The sequence below is a fragment of the Serinus canaria genome, chromosome 1A (genome assembly GCF_022539315.1).
Source record: "Serinus canaria isolate serCan28SL12 chromosome 1A, serCan2020, whole genome shotgun sequence".
In the NCBI taxonomy this organism is placed as follows: Eukaryota; Metazoa; Chordata; class Aves; order Passeriformes; family Fringillidae; genus Serinus; species Serinus canaria.
In genome coordinates this window covers 53,734,738-53,758,681 of record NC_066314.1, presented here as the reverse complement: position 1 = coordinate 53,758,681, position 23,944 = coordinate 53,734,738, and the positions used below count along the sequence as shown (strand labels likewise).

The 23,944-nt window shown below is 44.5% G+C and overlaps 1 protein-coding gene across 2 annotated transcripts; it reads left to right on the top strand.

Annotated features, from left to right (window-relative positions):
- Positions 1-2,008: 2,008 nt before the first annotated feature.
- Positions 2,009-22,398, top strand: CD9 (CD9 molecule). 2 transcript variants are annotated; one of them, XM_030238230.2, is made up of 8 exons: positions 2,009-2,171; positions 13,232-13,331; positions 16,060-16,157; positions 17,762-17,836; positions 18,762-18,854; positions 19,333-19,422; positions 21,237-21,320; positions 22,041-22,398. In XM_030238230.2, exons 1-8 carry the CDS (start codon positions 2,106-2,108, stop codon positions 22,104-22,106), a joined length of 672 nt encoding a protein of 223 aa, XP_030094090.1. In that variant the 5' UTR covers positions 2,009-2,105; the 3' UTR covers positions 22,107-22,398. The 2 variants fall into 2 exon arrangements, with proteins under 2 accessions (XP_030094090.1, XP_018774082.1); XM_018918537.3 differs by lacking the exon at positions 2,009-2,171 and adding an exon at positions 2,733-2,957.
- Positions 22,399-23,944: the final 1,546 nt, after the last annotated feature.

Here is a 23,944-nt window from a genome sequence, read left to right as displayed (position 1 = left end):
ATTTCATGCAAAATTACTTTTATCCCATGCAAATACAAAGTTTCAACATAATAAATCAATTTGAAGTATTTCTACAAGGGTCATGAATTTCCATTAGTGATTATGCAAAATTTCAGTTGATTACTATCTCATTCCAGTAGTCAGAGAAGTTCAGGTGTGGTGAGAGAATTGCATCTACCAGATCATCACACCCTGGAAGAGTGAAACATAAATGTTCTCGCCAGATCCTTCATATGGAATGAAAAAAAAAAAAAAAAAAAAAAGCCACAGCATTATTTTCCTTCCATATTCTTGAGAATACTAAAGATGTACAAATGCATTTGACTTCCTCATAACTTAATTTGCCAGGTGAATGAGGAGTGTTTAATTTTTTCAAACTCACTGGAGGTTTTTATTGAACAGGTCCATTTCTTGCCTCTGATCAAAAGGTTACTGCCCATAAATTTTAATGAGAGTTGCTTTAATGCAGTATAAGCATAAAAAGCTTAATAATACAAAGGTGGGAGGGGAATTATCCAAAGTTCTTCTGTGATCCTTAATTTTAGAAACTTAAGGGAAGCAGCATAAATTCTTAATGGCAAAGTGACAAAAGAAAACCAACCCAAAAGTCACACAGAAAACCAGTCCAAGCTCAAGACTGAGACACAGAACCTCCCCTTGCTCAGTTTCCAGTTACCACCAGAGTTTAGTCACATGCATTTGTTAATTCCATCATTGCTGGATCTATATTGTTGTGGCCAGCCTCCACCCCTCTACTTCCCTTTATTTTATGGGAAAGGTATTCCTGTTTTGTAACCTCCTCTGGGAAGGAGGTTACAAAACAGGAATACCTCCCCCTTCACAGTGCCTCTGGAATGTGCTGCATAATTTATTTTGGCAACAAAAACTCCAATACGTTTTTATTTGCATTTCAGCATGTCTTTTCTGTTTTTACTGTTCTGCTTGGGTGTTTTTTTGACTCTTGATACCTGATTAATTTCTAATCCCACAGTATGAAATTAAGGTACAAGCCCTCAGTTTTCACCCCTGAGCTAAAAGGCTCAGAAGCTGAATGCTGAATGCCCTACTATAATGAAAGGGAAAGTCTTAGCAGAAATTTAACATGTTTTTTTTTTCACAACTGGGGTGACCTAAGGGCACATGTGCAAACAGTTATGGATCAGCTGGTGGGCTGAAATTTATCCCACCTTATTTTCCTAAAGTGGATGTTTGTAACTTTATAGACCTATTTGAAAGATTAAAGGAATTAAACTATGCTTTAAGTTTATCTTCTTTGAGAAACACCCATTTCAGCTAGACTGATGCATTCATTTAAAAAAAAACATCCAGCAGAGGCCAAAAAGGCGAGGAGGGTTCTGGAGCATCTCTGTTGCAGCTGGGCCTGATTAATTAGAGGAGTCAGAAAGGGGATCTAACTAATGCATATAAATATCTCAAAGCAGGTGTCCAGAGGATGGTGCCAGACTCTCTTATGTGGTGCCCAGTGACAGGACATGGAGCAAAGGCCATAAACCACAACAAGTTTCACCTCAAGACGAGGAAACATTCCTGTGTCACCTGCTCTTGGTGACCCTGCCTTGGCAGAGGGTTTGGACAGGATGATCTCCAGGGGTCCTTTCCAATCCTAAGGATTCTGAGATCTATGCAAGAGCGGGTCGTGTTGGGGTGGGGGGGTTTATTAGATATTAGGACGAAGTTTTTCACCCAGAGGATGGTCGGGCACGGAACAGGCTCCCCAGGCAAGCGGTCACAACCCCAACCCTACCAGAGCTCCAGGAGCATTTGGACAACACTCCAGGAACAGCGTAGGATTGCTGAGGCGGCGCCGTGCAGGGCCGGTACCAGGACTCTGATGTTCCCCGTGCTGCCCCTCCATGCCGGGACACACCCACCCCAAGGATGGCCGTGCCCGTCCCCGTGTGGCGCTGCCGGAGCGCGGGGAGCCCGCCCGGCCTGGGGCGGAGCGGGGAGGCCGCAGGTGCGGGGCGCGGCCGGGGGCGGCCCCGGGGGCGGGCGGGGGAGTCCCCGAGACACCAGGGCAGGGCCGCATTTAAGCAGCGGCGTCGGAGTGCGGGAGCCTGGTCACCGTGTCTACAGCCGCCACCATGCCCGTCAAAGGGGGCACCAAGTGTATCAAGTACCTGCTCTTCGGCTTCAACTTCATTTTCTGGGTGAGGTGCCTCGGGCTGCGTCCCCCGCGCTGCCTGGCGTGGAGCCCGTGGGACAGGGATGGAGGGGGGGAGGCGAAGCGCCGGGACCCGCATTTTGTTTGCTTTTCTGATGCGTAGTTTTGGGTGTTTTCTCCACTTGCTGCCCCCCGGAAGGAGAGGGGTGTGTGCCCGGGTGCTTACCGCTTTATTTTTCACGTTTTGGGGGGCTTATGGTCAGGCAGGGAGGGAATGCTGGGTTTGTGGATAGCCCGCCCCCACTGAGCATCCCCCAGCACTTCACACAATCGTCGTCCTAAAACTCTGTGTGCAGGTCGGGCTCCCTGCTGGCTTTCCCGGTGCCGAGGCTATGCCCGGGGTGAGCCGGCTCCTCCCGTGGTTGTCGTGTGTGTGAACTGCTCGTGTTGGTAGGAGCTGTGGCTTCCCTTCGGGTTTAATCTCTCGGAGCAGACTGGCACCCCTTGAGATCACGTCTCCGGTGTGCTTCCTGGCCCTACTACGCCTTGCTGGCGAGGCAGCATGAGAAAGCATGGCTGAGCCGAGAGTTTGGGGCTGTCCTCAAGCACTCGGGGCGTGGGCACTTGGATTTAGCGCTGGCTCCTGCATGGAAAAGTACTGTGAGAGCTGTTTGTATGCCTGATGGATAAGAGCAAAGTGTATGGTTCAAAAAGCTGGTTTTTCTCTGGGCTGTTTGCCACGGTGGAATGAGGTTGGAGCTGCGGGAAGAAGCCGCGTCTGGAGTCAGTCGCAGCACTGCCCGTGGGACGAGCGAAGTTGCTGTGTTAATGGGTAAAGTGCTTGGGGTCTCGATGTCTAAATTGGTTGCAGCAGAGTTGAGATTACACAGCTGAGCTGTAGTTGAGGGACGTTGCGCAGAACTTGACCCAGGAAAGCTGTGTTGCCACCCGGGACTCGCCGGACTGTGAGCAAGGTTGTGTGTGGTATTTGCAGGGTTAGAGGTGATCAGAAGGAAAAGTCTAAAAAAGCGCTGCCTGAAAATTACAGTCAGTGAGCTTCTAAACTTTTTAAAAGAGACTGAAGTACTCATAGTTTGCCTTGTGCTTTTTTTGTTTGTTTATTTCAAAGCTGCAGACTTTATGCGGAGTATTTTATGAGACAAAAATTCGTGTGACAACGGCATTGCCTCAAAGAAGATCTTAACCTGAGTTTCACCACCTTGTTGTCTGGGGATAGGCTGAGAATAGGGAAGGGGGGTTTTGTTTAGCTCGGGATGTGCCTGTTGCTTGGGAGTGTCATGGTAATAAAGTGCTGAGGCTTTACTCCTACCTTTAGGGGTGCTTGTGAATAGAGAATTGTACTGGTGACAGAGTGGATGGAGTGGTGCTGCTGCCCAGAGGAGCTGAGAGATGATGGCTTTTTAAGTTGGCTTCTTGAGGCTGGCAGTATGGAGCTAGGATGTGGGAAAGAGAAGAGGAAGAAAAAAGAATGAAAGTGAGATAAATAAATGCATCTTGGACATCACAGTAAGTGTCTGGAGGCCCCAAGAGGCAGTGAAATGCAAGCAGCTTGGCTCAGCCAGAGATAAGTGTGTGTTTGACCAGCTGGAGTGGTCCTTGACTCATGGGGACCACCACATGTCATTGTGGCCTGCAGAAAACAGTTGGAGGGCGTTTAGGGGGCAAACCTTGTGTCCTCTATGGAGAAATAAAGTAGCTGTATCTTGGGTTATTCCACACTGAACAGCATAAAAAGAAAAGTGTTCTGGGTCTGTCAGCATTAAAAGGCAAGAACCACCCTAAAAAGAAAAAAGGCTTTAATGTTTTTCTATGGCTTTGCAGATGTGAAAAGTCTGTGAAGTAATGAAAGTATGTTGACAAAACTTGCTGTGCCCAAGTGCAATTCTGTACCTCCTTTTTTTTGAAATAAGTTGCCTCAAAAGGATAGGTCAGGAATTTCAGGTCTGCACCAAACCTGCAGATGACTATGGATGCCGCATAAGGTGGAATGTATTTGCTTCTATCGAGTGAACAAGGATAAGAGGAAGCAGAAAGGCTCATACAACTTGGGAAAGCAAGTTACTGAAATAAAAAGAGAAACCCTCAAAGTTGAAGCTGTATCCAAAGGAAGGCGATAAAGGTTCATAAATGCTGGTGAGCCTAATAAAATAACAGTAACATTAGCCAAAGGAATGCTTTAGGAGTAATTTGCAAAAGCAAACCCAAGTAAGATACCCTTCTTCAGACACATGATGAAAAGGGAGTTTCTCAGGGAGTCCTTACAGGCAGTAATAGCTCCAGGTATAAAAGTTTTGGGAGCCATGTTTGGCAGGACTTTAGACTTTATTTTACTGGGGAAGACTTTACCAGAGTTCTGTGCCATAACCTGTCTTTGACTCTGAATTCTGCACAGGCTTGAACTGACCTCTTGGTGCAAAGGAGGTGAAACAGGAGGAGCAGCAGCAAATGTTTGATTAACAGTTCTCCAAGGTCACAAAACACTTCAGAACTCTTAAGTGAGTGGTGATTAGGTAACTCCCCTGCTCACCATCCCTTCTCAGTGCTGGAGGGCTGGAATGCAGCAAATTGGAGGCTGTGTTTTTTTTGCTTTATCGTAGTCTGGGATACTCAGAGAGTAACACATATGGAGTATCTGGAAAGAGCCAAGGAGAAGATTCTTTAAAAGCTGGTGTACATGTATAGGAGGAACATTGGCTACTGCAAGGGGAAGTCAGACTTCATGAAGCTGCTGCCTTGGAGCCTTTAAAAGCCTGAATGTTGGAGAAGGCAGGGATTGGTTGGTGTTGATTCACTTGTTCAATGTCCCCAGGAAATCTCGGGCCTCTTGTGAAAACCAGGTAGTCCTGGAGTAGGATCCTGGCAACAACGAGATGGCTGTTGGAGTGGAGGTAGGGCTGTGGTGAGATGCAGCTCTGCTGTTGCAGAGAAGAAGCAGTGGTGCTGGTACAAACTCCGTGGTGGTCAGTATGGGCCCACCTCATCTGGAGGAGCACAGGGAGTACTGCTGGGGTGCTGGCTGGCACCCCTTGTCCAGGGTGATGGAGGTGATGGCTGCGTGCTGACACAGCAGGTTGTCTGACTCTGCAGGGTGAGATTCTTGCCAAAGGCAGGCATCAGGTAATTCCCATGGGAGGCACCAGCAGGAAGCTGCCTGGAGAGAGGAACTAAATGATTCAGGGGCAGCTTGCTGCCATGGAGCAGTGAGGCCTTGGGAGAAAAGAATCTATGATGGTTTTACAAAAGCACCAGGTGAGTGCTCAGTGTCAACAGAGCAAAACCAGCTTTAGAAATTAAGGATTGAGAGAAGATGGAATATCGTGTGTAAAACTCACAAAATCCATTGCATGCTTGTGTCCCACAGTGCTGCAGGTTGTTTTGGTCATCTGCCTGTCTTGAGAGGATCATAGTAGAACTTGGTAATGTTCAGGAGAGAAAGAGGAGGGTTTCTGTCATCAGCAACTCTATCTTCAGCGTGAAAATGTGCTAGAGATCCTTAGAATCATGATTGTCCAGGCAGTAGGTAGGGCCTGACTGTATTGAAAAAGGAAGTGGTGATACTGTCAGCTTAGCAGATGTTGAGGAATAGGTTGGTCAAGGCATACCTGGCTAATCACAGAATGAATTAGGTTGGAAAAGACCTTTAAGATAATCTAAACCTGCTAACACTGAGTTCAGCAGCCTTTTCTTAATCTTTCCTCTCTCAAGGTACTGTGTCTTGGCATGATCTTTAAGTGCTTGACATGTAGCCCAGGAGGTTGGTCCTGGGAAATGCTACCTTCTGTCCTGTTCTCTTAACCCTTCCTGAGGATCTTGTGCTTGATTGATCTAATGGCCTTTCTTCAGCTGGGAAGGCTGGGCACTAACATGGTATTCTCTTAAACTTTTGGGGCTTCAGAGTTTGGCTTAAAACATGCTTGTGGCCTAAATGGAAGGAAGGGGACTCCTTTGGATGTTTGCAGCAAGTCCAGTTAAGCATGGAGTTGTAAGTTTTGGGGTTCATTCCCCTCTCTGAGTTGTTGGAATTAGGGATGGCTGTGTTGTCTCTTGGGATGGTGTGGCATTGTGTGTTTTTAGAATCAGTTATTCCTTTTGTAACTCAGTAATGGTTTGGTCCTCGGTTCCCCCCCATGTACTTCCCTCACAGTGGTTTCTCCTTATTGGAGCTGCCCCCCCTCCCCTGCCTGTCATGGTAACCACCCCCCTTATCTCGAGAATTCTCTGTGTCAGTCATTCCTTAATTTGATGTATGATTTGCCCCTGTGGTTTTTTCCCCTCCCCTGTGTGATCCTCAGTGGCTTAGCTGTAACCCGTGCTCCTCCCTGGGTCCTTGCTATTTGTAAGCTTTGTGTCTCTTCCTATCACACCCACTCCCTTTATCAGCGTCCCCCCCCCCGGGAACCTTTCTTTGTTGCCTGTCCCTGAACCCACCGGGAAAGAAGATTAAAAGATCCTTGGTACTTATACAGGCATCCTTCCTTTGCTGAAGTTCCCGCCTGTGCCACCCACACTGCAGACGGTAACCACTACTCAGGGTTCCAGAGGGAATCCGGGAGTGGCACTTCATGTGGCCATCTTCAGCCGGGCGGCAGGCACCCTAGCCGGGCATCCGCACAGCCCCGCGGCCGCGGGAGAGAGGCTCCAGGATGGAGTGTTGCAGCAGGCACCAGGCTTCTCGCTGCTGTTGTGCTGTCCTTGCTGGGGCTGATGTTCTCCCACACAGGTTTGCAAACAGCTCTACTGTCTTGGTATGGCCAGTGCTGGCCCTGGCATCCCTGACAGTCTGCTTTCTAAGAATACAAGTTTGGGGGCTGTTTTGGGGTGCGGGAGGTATGTGTCAAGCCTGATACAGAACTAATTTTTTTTTTTTTTTTCCCCACCAGGCTGGCTTGAGCTTGGCAAAAAGTCAATGGAAGCAACACATTTAGTTCCTTAAATGAGCAGTGGAGTGGTCTTAGCAAAGTTGCCTTGGACCAACCTTAGTGTGAGCAATGCTGGATTGCCTTGAGTTGTGTAATGAGCGACTGCCTTTAGCTGTGCTGCTTTAACTCCCTGGGTTTGCTCAGGCTTGTTGGTCCTGGTGATGAAGTCTTTTCCTAGGAAAACTGCGGGCTTCTTAGGAACTTGGATCACCAGGCAAGTGCCTGCCAGTTCTCCCACTGGCCTCTGGCTGCTAAACTTGCATTGCATTTTTAAACTTCAGTGCTGGGTTTTCCCCGTGTAGATTTTGTGGAATAATATTTATGGTTTAATGTATTTTAGGCAAGCAAGTGCTGAAGCACATAGGCAAAGTTCATGTTGAAGTTTTGAGCAGTCATTTTTTTGCTCCTTTCCACTAATGGGCAGCTCTCTTGTCCTGACTTCCCACTCTCCAGAGTGCCATAGGTTTTATGAATAAATGCATTTTTGTGTGGTAGTGCCTGCTAAAGTAAGATGAGCAGAATTAGGCCTGGAGAGCCCTTTTCCTTCTGTAGTTTGAAGATACCTGTGACTTTGTTCTGAGCCATAATCTCAGCTGCTTTTGTGCACCAAGAACAGCAATTCCGAAGGTCTTTCCTCCTCCAGCAGAGGACTTGCAGGATGGGCAGGGAAATATACATGTGTCTGTTAGTGTGTATATATGCAGGTGCATATGAAAAACCCAGAAATTAGTTGCTTTTGTTTTCTGTAATGAACTGATGCAGTTGCTGGTTACAGTGTGAGACTCTAATGCTCCTTGGGCTCCAGCTCAGTGTATATTGACTCCAGTAAGTTCTGTCGAGTCAGGAATGGAGTTTGGAGTATGTTGCCTTGAGAAATCCAATGTGAAGCTACTTATAATTCCAGCAGTCCTGGCTCCTATTTGCAATTCTAATTGCAAATAGTAGACTGGCTTCTGAATAGGAACTTGTCTGAAATGGGTACTAGTCTTGGCAGTGTTTCAGAAATTTTGTAATGCGGCTCCTAACTGTACTGGAGCACCATTTTATTGCAAAAGGTGCTGTGGCATTAACATAGGCCACAACATTCTTGAAACTAGCTAAGCAGAAAGAAAATACTTCCTTTCTAATCCACTGTTTTCCAAACTAGTTTGAAAATAGCTGCAGTTCTTGTATAACTGCAAGCCCACATAGCACAAGTATTAGGGGAGCTGTTTCAAAACTCTGAAAACCTGTGCTGTTGTGGATAACACCAATTTTGTAATTGAGGGTTTGAAGTGATGTTGAGCCTCCCTTGTAGTTAGTGTTTATGGGGTTTTATTTATGGAGTATCAGCCAGTAAAAGGACAGAAACAGTTCATTACTACTCATAAGGTTCTCAATTTCTTTGCCCATGCTTCGGAATGTTATAGATCTGGTGGTCCTGGCTTTCTTAGTTCAGTCTAAAACAAGAATTTACAGAAGTAAATTCTTATGCAATCAGAATTTTAGCTAAAAGTTCAAGTGTGTATAGAGTGAAGATGGTGACTTTTTGATATCTTCCTGTCACAGCCTGGTGTAAACCTATATATGGAACAGTAGTGTTGGGCCTGATACACCTTCTTCAAGAAAAAGTGTTCTGTTAGATACCATACATAGCTGACAACACTGAAAGTACTATTTACTTTTTACTGACTTCTTTATTTTTGCATAATGACTTACCTTCTGCTGGAGGTAATGCCATGAGCTTAGTAGAGGTTGTACGTAAACTTGGCCTAAAGGTGTCAAAATAGCAAAACCCACTGGGTTTTTTTGACTTTTTTTTGTGCAAGGGCGTTTTTTTTACAGGCTTTGAGCCACTTATCAGGCATTCTTGAACTGCCTGATTTCTTCCCTATCCCTGCTTCCATCCTTGAGGAAGGGCTAGGGGGAGGGTGTCTCCTTCCCAAAGCTTTGTCTGCCGGGACAGACAAAGGACTTTCTGAGGACTTAGTAAGTTCTTGGACCTTGAGCTCCTTAAAAGGTGATTCTGCCTGTGGAAAGATAAGATGCTCCAAGATGTCTGAGGCAAGTGGGGTGCTTGGCCCTTGTCAAGGTGATTGTCTCTTAACAAGGGCACAAGGTCAGAATGGACTGAACAAAATGGTCCTTGCAAAATAGTGGTTAAATCCAAAATAAACTTCCTAGCTTTCCAAAACATTGTGCTGCTATGGGATGTGTTAACACAATTGGTGGTTAGGGTTTTTTTTTTGTTTAAACCTCAAGGTTTTAACACGTGTTTATGGCATTGTCATGAAATCTAGGGGTTTCCCGTGAAAGCCTTCTGCTGGGGTGCCGTATCTGCAAAACCTCGGGTGTCAAAGGGGGTCAGAAATCCTGTGGGAATTGTTTGGTCGTTTTCAGAGCTGAGGCACACTCCGAACTCATGCTCAAGGTAGCCAGGGAGGGTAAGGGGAGGAAGGCAGAGTGTTCTATGCGGCTGCTGCCTCCAGGATACACAGGTTTTCTCATCTCAGGTGTATCCTGACTGGTTCAGGTCCTTTCTCAGTTCTCTTCTCACACAGAAGGCTGGGACACACCCTTAGATGTACCCAGAGGCCAAGCAAGGGGGACGCACCAGAGCCGTTGGATGGGTGAGAGAAGTCCTGCACAGGAGGCTCACTTAGGGAACACGCAGGGCTGTATCAGAACGGAAGATAGACCAAAAAAGTGTTTTTCCTGTTGCAACAGGCAGAAAGCTGTATATAGGAGTGAGCTTTAGGGGCAAAGGGGGTGTGTTTGCATGTAATGAAAAAAAAAAAAACCAACCTGAGAAGCCTCCACAGGACTAGGAGAGGAGTGGCCAGGTAGTTTTATCATTGTTGCAGCCGTGGAACATCCAAGCAGAGCAGGAATGAGCTGGGAGTAGTGGTTAGGGAAAACACGGAAGGCTAGTTTGCGGAGTGGGGAAGTCAATTGTGTAACTGTGCCAGGACATGCTGTTACTGAAAAATCACTGCCACAAACATCTCCAAAACAGATAGTGAGCAGTATAGTGTCTCTTTAACTGCATGTTTTGGCCAGATTGGGAAAAAACTCCTACCCTGTCTTCTGAGGTCTTTTTGGTGTACTTGTCACTACAGAAACATACTACTTACCTGTCTGATAAGCACACAAACCCATTCTCTTTGTGTGTGTGAAACGAGACAAAACTGATTACTTTCAGGAATACAGTGTTGTTCTTTTCTGGCTAAATTTCTCTTTCAGTGCAGGATAGAGCTGCTTGGAAACGCAGCTCAATTCCTGTGACAAAATAGATCTGTTAGATGGAGAATCCCCTTGGATTACCAAACAAAAACCCAACAATTAGATTATCTGTGGATCTGCTTCCGTGCAGCCGAGGTTGGGGGCCTTGCGTCCATTTCCCAGGAAGGAAAAACACAGCTCCTAAACCATCCTAGCACAAATCCCATCCTGCTGGCATAGTGTGGGTGAGCAGGGAGGTGACAGTGCCTCAGCCTCTAGTGTGCCACACTGGCCAGAGGTGCTGACAAGTGCCCGTGGTGCTTTTCCTCAGAGGCTGGTGTTGCTGTGTCCTCATTTCTTCCTTGTTTTGATGGAAACTTGAAGCTTCAAGTTTCTTGCCTTCTGCTTTAAAACTGCCTTTTTTAGTTCAGTGGTCGGTCTGGGTAGGAAGAGCACAAACTGAGAACATTAGTCTGGTTTCCTTAATAAACTGAGACAGAAAGTCTCTTATTCTTGCATAAAGGAGCTGCCTTTTATTTCTAATCCACCATGCAGAGAATTATCACTCTGTTTAATTCTGCCCCTTTTTTTAGTGCTGTGCAGCAATTTACTGGCATTAAGTATTATCACTGTTCTGTGATCCTGTAAGTCTCTTGTCTCCCTGGCACCTTCTTAATCTTTCCCACGGAGTGATTACTTTTTCAAGGAGAAAACATGCCATGTACCACTGTGTGGTGGTGGGGAAGAGTTAAATTTGTGTTTTGAAAGGAGCTATATTATGTACATCATCTCTGCCCAATCTGAACAGACCAGTTTGTTTCTGGAGGGTGTTAACTGAGCTTAAAATTCCTTTGCTTGGAATTTTAAGATTTTTCTGCATGGTTACAGTATGGCTTAAGAGTTTCTTTAGTTTTACAGTCCTTTTTTGTGCCCTGTTGCATTTGCAGAGCTCTCTATTCAAGCACTGGAACTTGTCAAGCTGTAAATTAATTTGGTAGGTGAGAAGAGCTGGGTGTTCAGGCTTGTGGCTTCACAATTTGTGAGTTCTTGGCAAAACCAGCAGAGGCCTTAGGCTTCTTCTAACGATGGGGATCTGGATCAGCTATAAAAGCTGACAACTGCTGGATGACCAGGAAAGGGAGCCTCCAGCAGAGTGTTATTAAATACTAGGTGACTTAAAAGCAGTCTCAAAGCAGAGTTTTTTCCATCACTAAGCCTTTCTGATGTTTGAACTGAAGCAATGAGGTGAGATGAGTGGCAAAGGCTTTTTGAAGTGGTGCTGCAGCCTGGAGAGCAGGTAGAGCAGCAGCCCTCTCTGTCAGCTTCCCTTTGTGCCTCTCCCTCCCCTCGGGATGCAGCTGTGGCACAAGAAATTGAAATAATGATGCTATTGTGGCATTCTGTGTTGTACCAAGGTGCTCCAGCATAACTTAATCATATTGTCAGGGTAGCCCCAGCAAGGCAAGCAAGAGGTGTGTGCAGGTGTGCCTTGGGAGTAAGCACCAGAAACACCAACAAAGGCCTTTTGGTTAGCTCTGGAATCCTCCAGGTAGGTTTGGCTCTTTGGGTTGTGTGTCACTTGATCTGTTTCCCCAGCTGCAGCTCCTCTTGGAAGCAGGCCTGGCACTGGGTTCCTGCCATACAAGAAAAACTGGTTTAGGAAAGCTGGGGCTGTCTGTGAGCAGGAGCTCTTCCACAGCAGGGAGAAGGGGCTTTTGGGCCTCCCACCTCTCAAGGTTGGCTTGATGTGGAAGGGATGTTGTATCCTTGGGTGCTCACCAAGGGAATGCTGCCCATATTCCCATTAAAAATTGCCATTATTATGCAATTTCCAGTTTCTTAGAGGTAAATCAGGTATGTTGTTTCTTTCTGCAAGGACGTTCTTATCGAGGTCAGGCCTTGTTGGGATTTTAGTTTTGCTTTTCACGTGTGCTTTGCCTGACCAAAGCACCGGACTTCATAAACTTATTGCTCACTCTTAAGTTTAAATTTTTAATGTCTGCTGCAATGTTTGGGATTTCTGTCCTCATCTCACTTTTGTAGAGCTTTCTTTAATAAATGGTCTTCAAAGGAAGAGCTGAGAAGCACACTCCAGCTTTATACTTTGTCCTGACTTCTTCATTTTTTACACGGAAGAAAACCCCATTTTTTCTCTTTTTAAGGGAGGATTCAGTCTCTTCCAAGCAAACTGTTGCCATTGGTCTTAGCAGAGTGCAATTTCCTCTTTTTTGCAACACTTCCTGTGGCTTTTGCCAGATTTTCATCCAGAGGCTAATTTATACACAAAGTGACTTGCTGCAAACAGACACCAATGTTAAGAGGAACCTGGAGGCATACAGGTAGAGATGATACAGAAATAGAACTAAATATTACCTAAAATTCTATTGTATTGCTCCAGATCAGCAATGTTCTGCTGCTGCAGCTGGTATTTTCTTAGTCCTGTCAGAGTGATCACTTAATGGGTTGGTTTTATCATGTTTGGCAAGAGTGGCACTCTTCTTGAACACCCTTCCATGGTAGACTGAACTCTCAGCAGTTCATTTAATGCACTAAAACTTCCAGCTGGCCTTACAAGACACTTTTCCTTGTGATACACTTGCTCTTCAGTATGAAGCGTTAAGGTCACTACGCCATGCAATGTCTTCATCCACCCAGAATAAAACAATGCATGTAAGGATCAGTGGAAATACTGACACTTGGCCAAACCATGGATATTTTCAGAAAGGAACAGAATGGCATTGTTCTCCTGTGCCATTAGAGTTTGTTGTGCAAATGCCTCTGTCAACAAGGCGCCTCATGTCTGGGACTTTGTTCACGTGTTGGTATCCCCATCCTTTTATGCTTGTACTTTGTCACCATCTCTTTAAATAAAAGCTGTATCCTGTGTTTGCTTCTGGTTTTGTTACTAATGCAAGGCTGGGTGGATTAGTTGTTATCACTTAACAAGCCTTCCTTTTTCTTACAGCTTGCAGGGACAGCAGTGCTTGCAGTTGGACTATGGCTTCACTTTGATTCACAAACCAAAAGCGTCCTTGAACTGGAATCTGACACGAAGTTTTATACAGGTGAGCTGAGGGATCGCTCAGAGGATAGGTCTCACTTTTGTGCCCTGATTTCCAGGCTGCTCAGAAACCTTGGCCTTTCTTAAAGGGTAAAAAGGCAAAACAGCCCTAAACACTGCAAGAACACCTTCCCCTGGCTGGTGTTGGGGGCAGCTTCCCCTGTGAGCTCTTGTGCAGACAGTAGTAGTGCTGCTGCATGAGTGGGTTCTTGGCTCTTCAGCCTTTTTCCCACAGTAAATTGTCTCTGTTGCTATCAGTAAACATTTTGTAATCCCAGAGGCTCCTGGAAGACACAGAGGATGTTTCTTCCTGATGCTCACCACCCTATGCCTCAGCAAAGTTTCACACTAAACTGAGTAATTAATATTTTTTCTCCAGAGTGACCAACCTGAGCTACCCAAAACACACCTCTGTTGCCTCATCTCTTAGAAGGAGCACATGCACTGTTGTCTAACTCTTAAAGCCCCACATCTCCTAATTCATCCTGAACTGAATGCACAAATATCTTGGTACATATGAGAATTATTCCAACCAGCATGGATCAATGTAGCTTTAGCTAGACCATGTGGAAGATGTTTGTAAGGTCATTAATTCGGGGACACACACATTTTTAGTTTATTAATGTCATAGGAATTCCTAAATGAAGTGTATTTTATCTGAACTTTGATTTTGATTTCTACAGTCAGTTTTAAGCTTGGGCTGGGGAACACACATAATTTGGTTATTGTCATCTCTAGGTGCTCAGACCCTTGGAGCACCTCTGCTATGAGGAAAGGCTGAGGGAATTGGGATTGGTCAGCTTGGGGAACAGAAGGCTTTGGGGGTAACCTGTGGCCTTTCAGTACCTGAAGGGAGCCCACGGGAAAGATGGAAAGCGACTCTGGACAAGAGCCTGAAATGACAGGACAAAGATAATCTCTTCACAGTGACAGAGACCAGGTTTAGGTTGGATATCAGGAAGGAATTCTTTCCTGTGGGGGTGCTGAGGCCCTGGCACAGGTTGGCCCGAGAAGCTGTGGCTGCCCCATCCCTGGAAGTGCCCAGGGCCAGGTTGGATGATGCTCTGAGCAACCAGGGATAGCAGAAGGTGTCCCTGCCGATGGCAGGAGGTTGGAATTAGGCAGTCTTTAATTAGGCAGTCTTTAAAGTCTTTAAAGGATAGCTTCATCTTTCTCTTGCCAAAAACTGGCTCCTGTCTTTGGCTACTCAGCTGTGACAACTCCCAGGCTGGCGTCTGAAGGGTCACTTGCAAGGAGGTGCAATTTATGTTGCAGTCTTAGTCCTAGGGTGGCCTGTGCCTGCAGGGAATACTGTTAGGAATGGTGTGGAGAGCATAGTTGGGAATATTGAGATGCTCACGGGACTTCATGAAGAAGCTACAGGCATGCAGACAGGTTATCTGTGAGAAAATTTGTGGTTTGCCCTTGATATGATGGCATCTTAGCAAACTGGGTGGCTCTTGGAGCTGCCAGGAAGATGCTTCTAAGGAGACCTCTGAAAAAGAACAGAAATCTAAACTTGGCTGTTAAGCTGAATATTTAACAAGTCTTACTTTGGGTAGTGTAAAACAACTCTTTCATCTCCTAAAACATAAAAGTTTTATGGTGCGATGCTTAAGCTACTGGCTGGTTCCAGTGGAACCTGCTTGATATCTCTGTAGGTTTAACTGAGTTTTAAAAAAAAGCTCAATAGGAATTTCAGCTTTAACATAATTTTCTGGGAGTAGTTACTGACTGCAGTAAGTTACAAAGCAAGTTACCTCAAAGTTACCTTCTGTGCAACTCAGTCTGGAATAAGTGGTACTAATGGACTTTTTTTTTTTCTTCTTTATCAAAATGGAAAAAAGTTAAGCTCAGGTTAAAAAGTCCATATTGGAATTTCCTCCGGATAAGAAATGTCAGGCTTAATCCCTTGCATATACTGCATCAAGGAGTTATTTTGGCAGCTAATCTTACTGGTTTGCATCTAGAATATATAATTTGCAAAAGCTTACATCTAGCTCCCTTTATTGAACTGTTTTTATGTCCCCATTGATAGAAGTGTCCTGCTTGTTCCACGTGCTTTGTGCTGGTTCTTTGACGCTTCACCACCCCTGTAATATTTGCCATCCTCTGGGAGTTTTCTTGCTCATCACATCTTGCTGCTGTCTCCAGCTCACAGCTATGATGATTAGGCTGGTTGTTCCCAAGTTCAGGAGCCAGAGGATTTGGTGTAAATGGAGCCTTTTACCTCAGAAATGTTTGCTCTTTCTGCTTTAACATACTCACCACCTTATTTCTGAGCAGAATAGTTTACAAGCTCTGACACTTTTTATAATCTGAAGAAGCATCTGCTTCAGGACTTTGCAGTTGTTGATAAATCACTATTCCAGTTGTTTCTGTCTTCACCTGAGGAGAAGTTAATAACTCTTGGCTCTGAGCCTGTTGCAAAAAGTGTCTGACAGGCTGTATTAGATGGCTTTATCTTGCCTGTTTTTTAAAGCTTGTGAAACTGCAGTAGGGGTACACATTAATTGTGTCAAACTGAAGGTTTTATATATCAATTTTTCAGATGCGTTTGCTTTGAAAATTAACTTTCAACCTTTTTTTTTTTTTTTTTTTAATTTGAAACACCTCAGTAAAGAAACTTAAACCTTGGCAAAACCTACCAATGCTATTTGTGGAGCAGTTAATTTCATACCTTGCTGCTGAGGTCTCAATGACCTGCACACCTTTGTTTTCCTCTTCCTTAGGTGTTTACATCCTTATTGGAGCTGGTGCCCTTATGATGCTGGTTGGTTTCTTGGGTTGCTGTGGTGCATCACAGGAATCTCAGTGTATGCTTGGCCTGGTAAGTGCTCAGGGTAATGCTTAAATTTTTGAGCTGCATGATGAGAAAGGAAGGAAAATACTACTGTGTAATTCAAGGGCAGCAGATTGTGGACCCAGAACAATCAGTGTGTTTAAACTCATGGTCACCTACATAATGCTGAAATGTTAAATATAGTTCTCATTTCTGGCCTGAAATTCAGATGATCCTGCTGCATTTGAACAGAGAATGATATCAAGAGACTGGATGTGTCTGACATACACTGAAGTGTCAAGGCTGGGAGTTTTGGTAACACAGAACTAAAATATTGATAAGAGCAGTGCTATCATTGCTACACAGTTCATCCTGGACTCTTGAAGGTAGTGCAATCTTTAATCTCTGAGACCAGAACTGTGGTATTTAGTGCTTGAAACAGCAAGGCTCTACTCTTCATTATCCCAGGATGAGCTCTTCTAGTTGACAACTGCTCTGCAAGCCAATTACTGGAGTAATTGTTTTCAAAATGGGATTAGCAGTAGAGCTTACTGTGTTAGTGCACATCTGTACACTTGCAAAACTACTCATCCAAATAACCAGAAGACTTAGTTAATATAAGTCAAACACTATATGTAAAGGCTGATCTCCCGGGGTGTTTGGGTCCGATCCAGCTAGCTCTGGACCCTCACAGCCTTTACAAGGGCAAAAGTAAAAGATTGGAGGCACTCTTCTCCTTGGGACCAAAGTCCTATTTTATTCCTTGATAGGAGTCACCTTGGGATGCAGGAAATGTCCTGGGAAAAAAGGAGACTTGGGGGTCTCCTCCTGAGATTTCAAGCTCAGGGGAAGGGGGGTGGAGGAAGGGGGCCACAGCCAATGGGACACAAGTGAGGAAGGGGTGAGGGGAGGAGTAAACCATCACCACCGAGGCTTTTGGGGGGGTGAGGGTCGGGGCGGGGGGGAATGGGACAAACCATGTGATCAGTGCAAATTACCAAACACCCAGTGCAAAAATAACAGCTAGATAAACTATTTAGTGCAATACAGCATCTATAGCTACTGGAAGAACAATTCCCCTTCTGTGTCACAGAAGAACCTAAATTCAAGTATTTGTTGCAAAATTACACCTCTAGCCCTTTCTAATTCTGAGTATCTCTTTAAAGTGCTCCTAAATTATAGTGGTATTTTGGATCTGGTAGTCAGTGAGAGACAGGACACTTTTATTTATGTTTTGTGCAATATATAACAAAATGACTGTTAGCTCTCTGGGAGTTGGTGGTGAGCTAGGAATTAAGTAATGACTCCTAAAGCAGCAGGAGTGACAAACCAGAGTAAAGAATTGGTGCCAGCTGTTATGATATGTCTGAATGACTAAGCTTCAAAGCTGGAGTTAACAGATAATTTGCTTTAATTAACACTGATCAAAAAGCAGGACTGGTGCTTGGAGAACACTGCCAGACTTTCCAATGCTCCTGGGAAGAAGTGCTGACCCAGTCTCCTTTTTCCTGGTGTTACCAATGTCTCAGACCTCCAATTTCAACCTGGTTGAGTGACAGATTCCTCAAGTCTGGAGAAACTTGCAGTGTACGTGTGTGATGCCAGTTTGTGGTGTTCTGGCCTTCATTAATAACATGGTCTTTCTTTTCTAGTTCTTCTTCTTCCTTTTTGTGATTTTTGCCCTTGAAATTGCTGCTGGGATCTGGGGATTTTCAAATAAAGAAAAGGTAGGTTGCTCTTAAAAGTTGAGAGTGGTGAGATGCTGGAACAGGTTTCCCAGAGAATCTGTGGCTGCTCTGTTCCTGGAAGTGTCCAAGGCTGGGTTGGATCGGGCTCTGAGCAGCCTGGTCTAGTGGAAGGTGTCCCTGCCTATGGCAGAGGGGCAGGACTTAGGTGATCTTGAAAGGTCCTTTTTGACCCCAAACACTCCATAATTCTATGAATGTGCCCACAGTCAGCAATCCACTGACATCTATACCAGTGCAAGTCAAATCTTTATTGCCCAGGGAGTATGGGGGAGAGGGAAAAAGGCTGATTCAAGCAAAACAACACAAAAAAATCTAATATTTAAACACAAGGCTGTAGCAGGGAAGCCAGAGTCCACAGAGGTGCCCTCCAGACAGTACCTGACTGAGCTGTGAGGTGAAGCAGGCTGGTTGGTAGGCTTTACCACTTCCAGAGAGAGCTGGGTCAGCTGACAGCTGAGTGTATCTGCCCCTGAAGCATGCCTGATATGGCCTCTCCCTCCCAAGCAGTAAAGATTCTGTCTTGTTTCAAAATCACGTGCTTAGTGACCAGGATTGCTTTTCTGCTCACATTGTGTTATACAATGGGGAAGTATAGAAACTTCTGGGGTACAGTAGAATAGGGAATATTTTTGGGTAGCCAGTGGGCAAAGAGTTGGTTCTCTCACTCCTCTTAGAAGGTCAGAGATTTGGAAGGGGAAAGTCTTACCTGTTTAGGTGTGGCTATTAAAGTGAGTGTACAATTATTTCTCACCTGAAATAGGTGATCCTTCTGTCCACCCTCTGTTTATACATGGCAGAAAAATGGGTGTTGTAGGCTGCAAGAGTTTTGATAACTGACTTGCTGAAAGCAAGTGTTTCATAATTAATACAAGGTATTAATAGACAACTCTTTGCTTTTCTTTAGATTATTGATGAGTTAAAGGAGTTCTACATGGACACCTACAGAAAGAGAGCTCAGACAAGTGCCAGAGACACCCTGAAAGCATTTCAGTTCACTGTAAGTATATGGTTCGGCTTAATCTGGGCAGTAATGCAGCTGCTCCTCACACTGTTCTTCATCCCACCTAGTCCCCTGTACAAATTTTTTACTAGTTAGAAGAAACCAAAGATTGTGGAGATGTTTCTTCGTAGTATAAATGAATTCAGGACTTTTTGTCCTGAATGCCTTTTTGTCCCTCTGAAGTGTCTAGAACTAGTTCTTGTTTTTCTGTGAGGGGTTCAGCCTTGTGTCTGTAAGGAGCACAGGTGGTTGCCAAAATGATTTTGTGTATACTTAAAGATCTATCTCTTAATTTCAGAACCTTGTCCTTTAATTTAATAAAGGCTTGTTAAAATTAGGTTGATAGCAGTCATGTTGATGGGACTTGGTCTGTAATAAAAATTAATGTAAATTATTTCCCTTTTTTTTTTACCAGATTACTGAACAAAAATAAGGATTATTTAACCTGGGTCTCTTTTTGTGTTTTCTGTTGTAGCTAAACTGCTGTGGCCTTACTGGAGCTGTGGAGCAGCAGTATATGGATACCTGTCCAGCAAAGACATTGTCTGAGTCATTTTCTATCAAGGTAAAGCTTGATGTAATTCACCATCAGCCCTGCCCAGTGGGTAGAGTGAGAAACACACTTCAGGAAACCCTCCCAGTCTGTGGGAAATGCCCATGTCACACTGGTGTGTCAGTCTGTGTCTTTGATCAGGCTGATTGTGGAAAACAAATCCACCGTTACTATAGAAAGAACAAGCAAGAAGTCTGACCATGCTCAGGAAATGTGCAGTTTGTGTGTCACAGACTCACTGCTGGGGTGGGTGGTGGGAGATCAAAAGTTTGCCAAAAAAAGCCCACTCACAGTGCCTTGAGAGCTTTCTTTTCCTCATTGCATTTTCCTGGTGCTTACTGGGAGCTGTCAGCTCCCTTCTAGTTAGGGAGAAGTAGAGTTTATGGTGGGAGCAAGTCTGAAGCTTCAGCAAGAACAGGGAGGGGGTGAGGTGTTGGTAGCCTGCTCAGGTTGAGTTGGTGACTGTGAAGGCAATTCTGTGAATCAGATTTCCATGTTGGAGTACTGCTGCAGAGGTGCCTGAATACCACAAATAACAGGAGAAAACAGCTTTTGTAGTTTTTCACCACCCCTCTTCCTCTTTTCCTTACAAACATCCTGTGCTCTTGGTTTATGCTCCAAGGCAGTTTGTTTGAGTCCGTCTATGGTTCTTACCATGCAGGAATTCAATTAATGACTTGGGTTTTTCTCAATTTAATTAACAATTCACATATCTGCCCACATGAGATTTTTCAGTCTGTATCTTTAGTCCTGTCCGTGCAGTCTGAGTTGGAGTGTGTGGGGGTAGCTGAGACTGCATGCAGGTTTTGTTTGTTTTTATTGTGATGTGTGCTTTAGTTTCATCTGTTGACTTCATTTTGTGATGCCCATTCCCAATTGTAGAAAAACAGTGGATAGATTACAAGATCAAACAAATGTAATGGAGTGTACCTCTAAGAAGCAGTGCTGTGCTGGTATTCTGATTGAGCTGACTCATTCTTACCAGTATATCCCTTTAATCTCAGATTCAGTCTTTCTTTCCAGACTGAATAAGGAACATCAACAAAAAAAGGTAGCTTTCAGCAGCTTGCTGATGTTTGCTGCTGGAAAAAGCAGGAGAGAAGCTGGGATGAGACTTTAACCAGCTACCAGGCTCTTAAAGATTAATACCTCTGTAAAAGTACCTTGTTTTTTTTATTGGCCAGCATGTGTCTGTTCTGGGAAAAGGATTTTTTTGTTTTGGTTTTTTTTGGGGGGGTGGGTTGTTGTTTTTTGGTGTGGTTTTTTTTTTGGGGGGGGTGTTTTTTGGGGGTTTTTTTGGGGTTTTTTTTGTTGTTGTTGTTGTTTTTTTTTTTTTTTTTTTTTTTTTTAGCTGCATGGGTAATTCTTTGTCTTGGGAACATTAAACTGACCCCTCTATGAATCTGCCCCTGGCATGGATCCTAGCCTAGGTGTCCTGCTATTCCCATGCACTGTGGGTTCATGAGGTGTCTGCAAAATTACAGTAGCAATTGGCAGTATCAAGAGTGGCTTTAAATCTCTTTTGATAAGTGATGAGTGTCATCTGAAGTGCTGACAGCCATTAGTAACAAGCCAAGCCTGATAAACTGCATGTTCAGATTGAGAGTGGAATCCTGCTGTAGTCAAGGTGCTGTTAACAAGTCTGAGGTACTTAAAAAGTAGATTTAAATTTCTCCAGCAAAAAATTTCTCTCTTGTGTAGGACCATCCCTGGCTCTCTTTGAGGATGTGACCAGTAAAGACCAGATCAAAGCAGCTTTTAAAAGATGAGTCTTCCAATGAACCTTGTGTGTGTAAAACACTAATGAACCATCTGTTCCATTTCAGTCCTGCCCTGATGCCATTGATGATGTCTTCAAATCCAAATTCAACATCATTGGAGCAGTTGGCCTTGGCATTGCTGTGATGATGGTAAGTTTTCAGATTATTTAGAGAGTGGTCAGGGGATACACAGAGCAGAAGTCTTGTAGAGCAGTGCCTGCCCCACAGCTCACAAGGCCATTCCACTGAGGACCAGTCCCAACAGGATCAAGGTGTGTGCTACAGGGCCCTGAGGCAGTGCAGAGGCTGGGATGTCTCAGGCCTACCTGCTTCTGCTTTGGATTAGGATCTGCCTCCTTGTACTTTCAGCAGTGGTGAAATCTTATCAGTGATGTGTGTATACATGGAGTGAAGATGTATTGGTCATGTTGCTGGCCCACATCTTAGTCCTAAAATCTGTTGGGGATTCTTCTCTTTCCTATATAACAACAGGCTCTGCTGGAGGGCTGCAATAACAAGGCTGCTAAGAATCTTGCACTTGTGTTTGACCTCTCTGGAGAAAAGCACATGCTGGGATGATCAAAGCTTTCTTAGGAGATATGGCAGTGGTTTATAGCTTCTGTTGCTGTACCAGGGCTTGAAGATCCTTGTGGGTCCCTTCCAACTTGACATATTCTGTGATCTGTTTTCAAGTACTGGGGTGAATGGGATTCCTGGGAATGAACTTTAGGGATTGGGGGGTGGGGAATGGTAAAGTGTAAAAATACAGAATAAATGTGACCTCTGGACTGTGAAGAGCAGCTTGTCCTCATGCTGATAAAAGCACATGCTTTGCTTTCCTGAGTTCTAATCTGTTTGTTTTCTTTCCAGATTGTTGGCATGATATTCAGTATGGTTCTGTGCTGTGCCATCCGCAGGGAAAGAGAGATGGTCTGAGAGCTGCAAACCCAAGATTCCTGCACTATAAAAATCTTCGCCATTAACTTTTGTGTTCTGAGAGCATTTCTAAAATGTTATATATTTGTTACCTTTTTAATGCTTTATTTGGTACTGATGTAGGTCAGCTTTTTATATTACAGGTTAAAACTATAAAGGTTTATCTGACTGAAGACAAACATTGTACATAAAATATCTGACTTTCTTGAAACTTACATAATTTGGATGTAATTTATGTTGGAGACAATTTGATACTTATTAATAAAGAGTAAGATGTATTGTTTGTGGGGAAGAGGAGATGTTGCTATGTTGATTGATCCCACTGTTTGATGCATAGCAAGAAGTTGAAGTTGTATAATGTGTTAAGTGTTTCTAGGATAATGCAGGAGAGCACTCCTATGCCAGTGCCCCATTGTTGAAAAGGAAAGGGAGACGCTGTCAGAGCATGTCAGGGAAGGTATGGTCATTCCTTTTTCCTTGGTGGGTGTGAATGAAAGCAGGTTTTAAGTACATTCCTAAAATGTCACTGCTGTAACATTTCTACTGTCAGCTCCCTGGAGGGTGGCAAAGGCTGGCTGTCACACAAGTGATGTGCAGGCAGTGGTAGCTTGATGCAGCCAGGCTGGGCTCTGCCTTGGAGCCAGCTGGGCTTCCTGACACCAGCCTGTCTGCTGCCACAACTGTCCCCTGACACCTGGCATGCCCTTGGCAGGGCACATTGCTCAGGATTTTTTCACTGGCTGGCTTGGGGTTTCTTTCCCTAAAGCCTCTGAGATGCAGTCTCAAGGGCTTACAAAATGTGTGCCAAATCTCAGGTTTCAAAGTGGAATAAACCTAAGTTGCATGAGCAGTTAAGTGTCTAGCTCTGCAGTTGCAGAGTTGAGGCTGTCCTGTTTCAGTTTAAATATGGATATGGGAGAGAGCAGAGACACCAGTGTGGAATCCTTAGCCTAAAGAATTACCAAGTTGTCCAGTATTTTTACTCTAAATGGCTTTTAAGTAGGTTTTTTTTGTCTCTAAAATATTTCCTGGTGGGGACTACCCATGGGCTTACCAGCAGGTTGATGTGCTGCTGTTCCTGTAACTGGTACTCACTGTACAATCTCATCTGTGTTCTTGGAAGCTTCTGGTCTCTGTTCTCTGGATAATGCAAATGTCTCTTGAGTAGTCCTTGCTTGTTCCCCTCTTTCTCCTGTGAGGAGGTTGGTATTTATTATGAGAAATACCCGAATTGGTGGGTGTCAGGCTCTGCTGATGCATGAATGTATTGTCACCTTTGTGTATCCCACTGTCCCTGGTCTAAGGGAACCATACAGCTCTCCTCTGTAACATGTTGCACTGTTCTGTGTTCATAGGCCTTCTTTAAAAAAAAAAAAAAAATTCAAAAAAAGTCAAATGGTAATCATGCTTTTGTGTGTCCTGCAGAGACTGAAATTACTCCAGAAAGGAGTTGATCTAATTTTCTTTTGTGGCTATATGTGACAGCCTGTAGAGGAAAATCTCTCATGGGAATTTGAGAGCAGCCCCAGCTCTTGCAGAACTGAGAAGTATTTTTGTCAGCTGGGTAATTCTGGAGATAAAAATGAATCTGGCACCTGGAAGAGCTGGAGTGAATCACTGTCAGCCATTAGGAAAGTTTACTGCTGATTTTTTTACTTTCTGTTCACAGAATCATTTAGGTTGGAAAAGACCTCCAAGATCATAAAGACCAGCCTTTGACCAATTACCCCCTTGTTAAACTCACCAGAGCACTGAGTGTTATGTCAAGTTGTTCTTTTGGCATCTCCAGGGATGGGAGCACCACTTCTCCCTGGATAGGCCTTCCAGTGACTAATTAC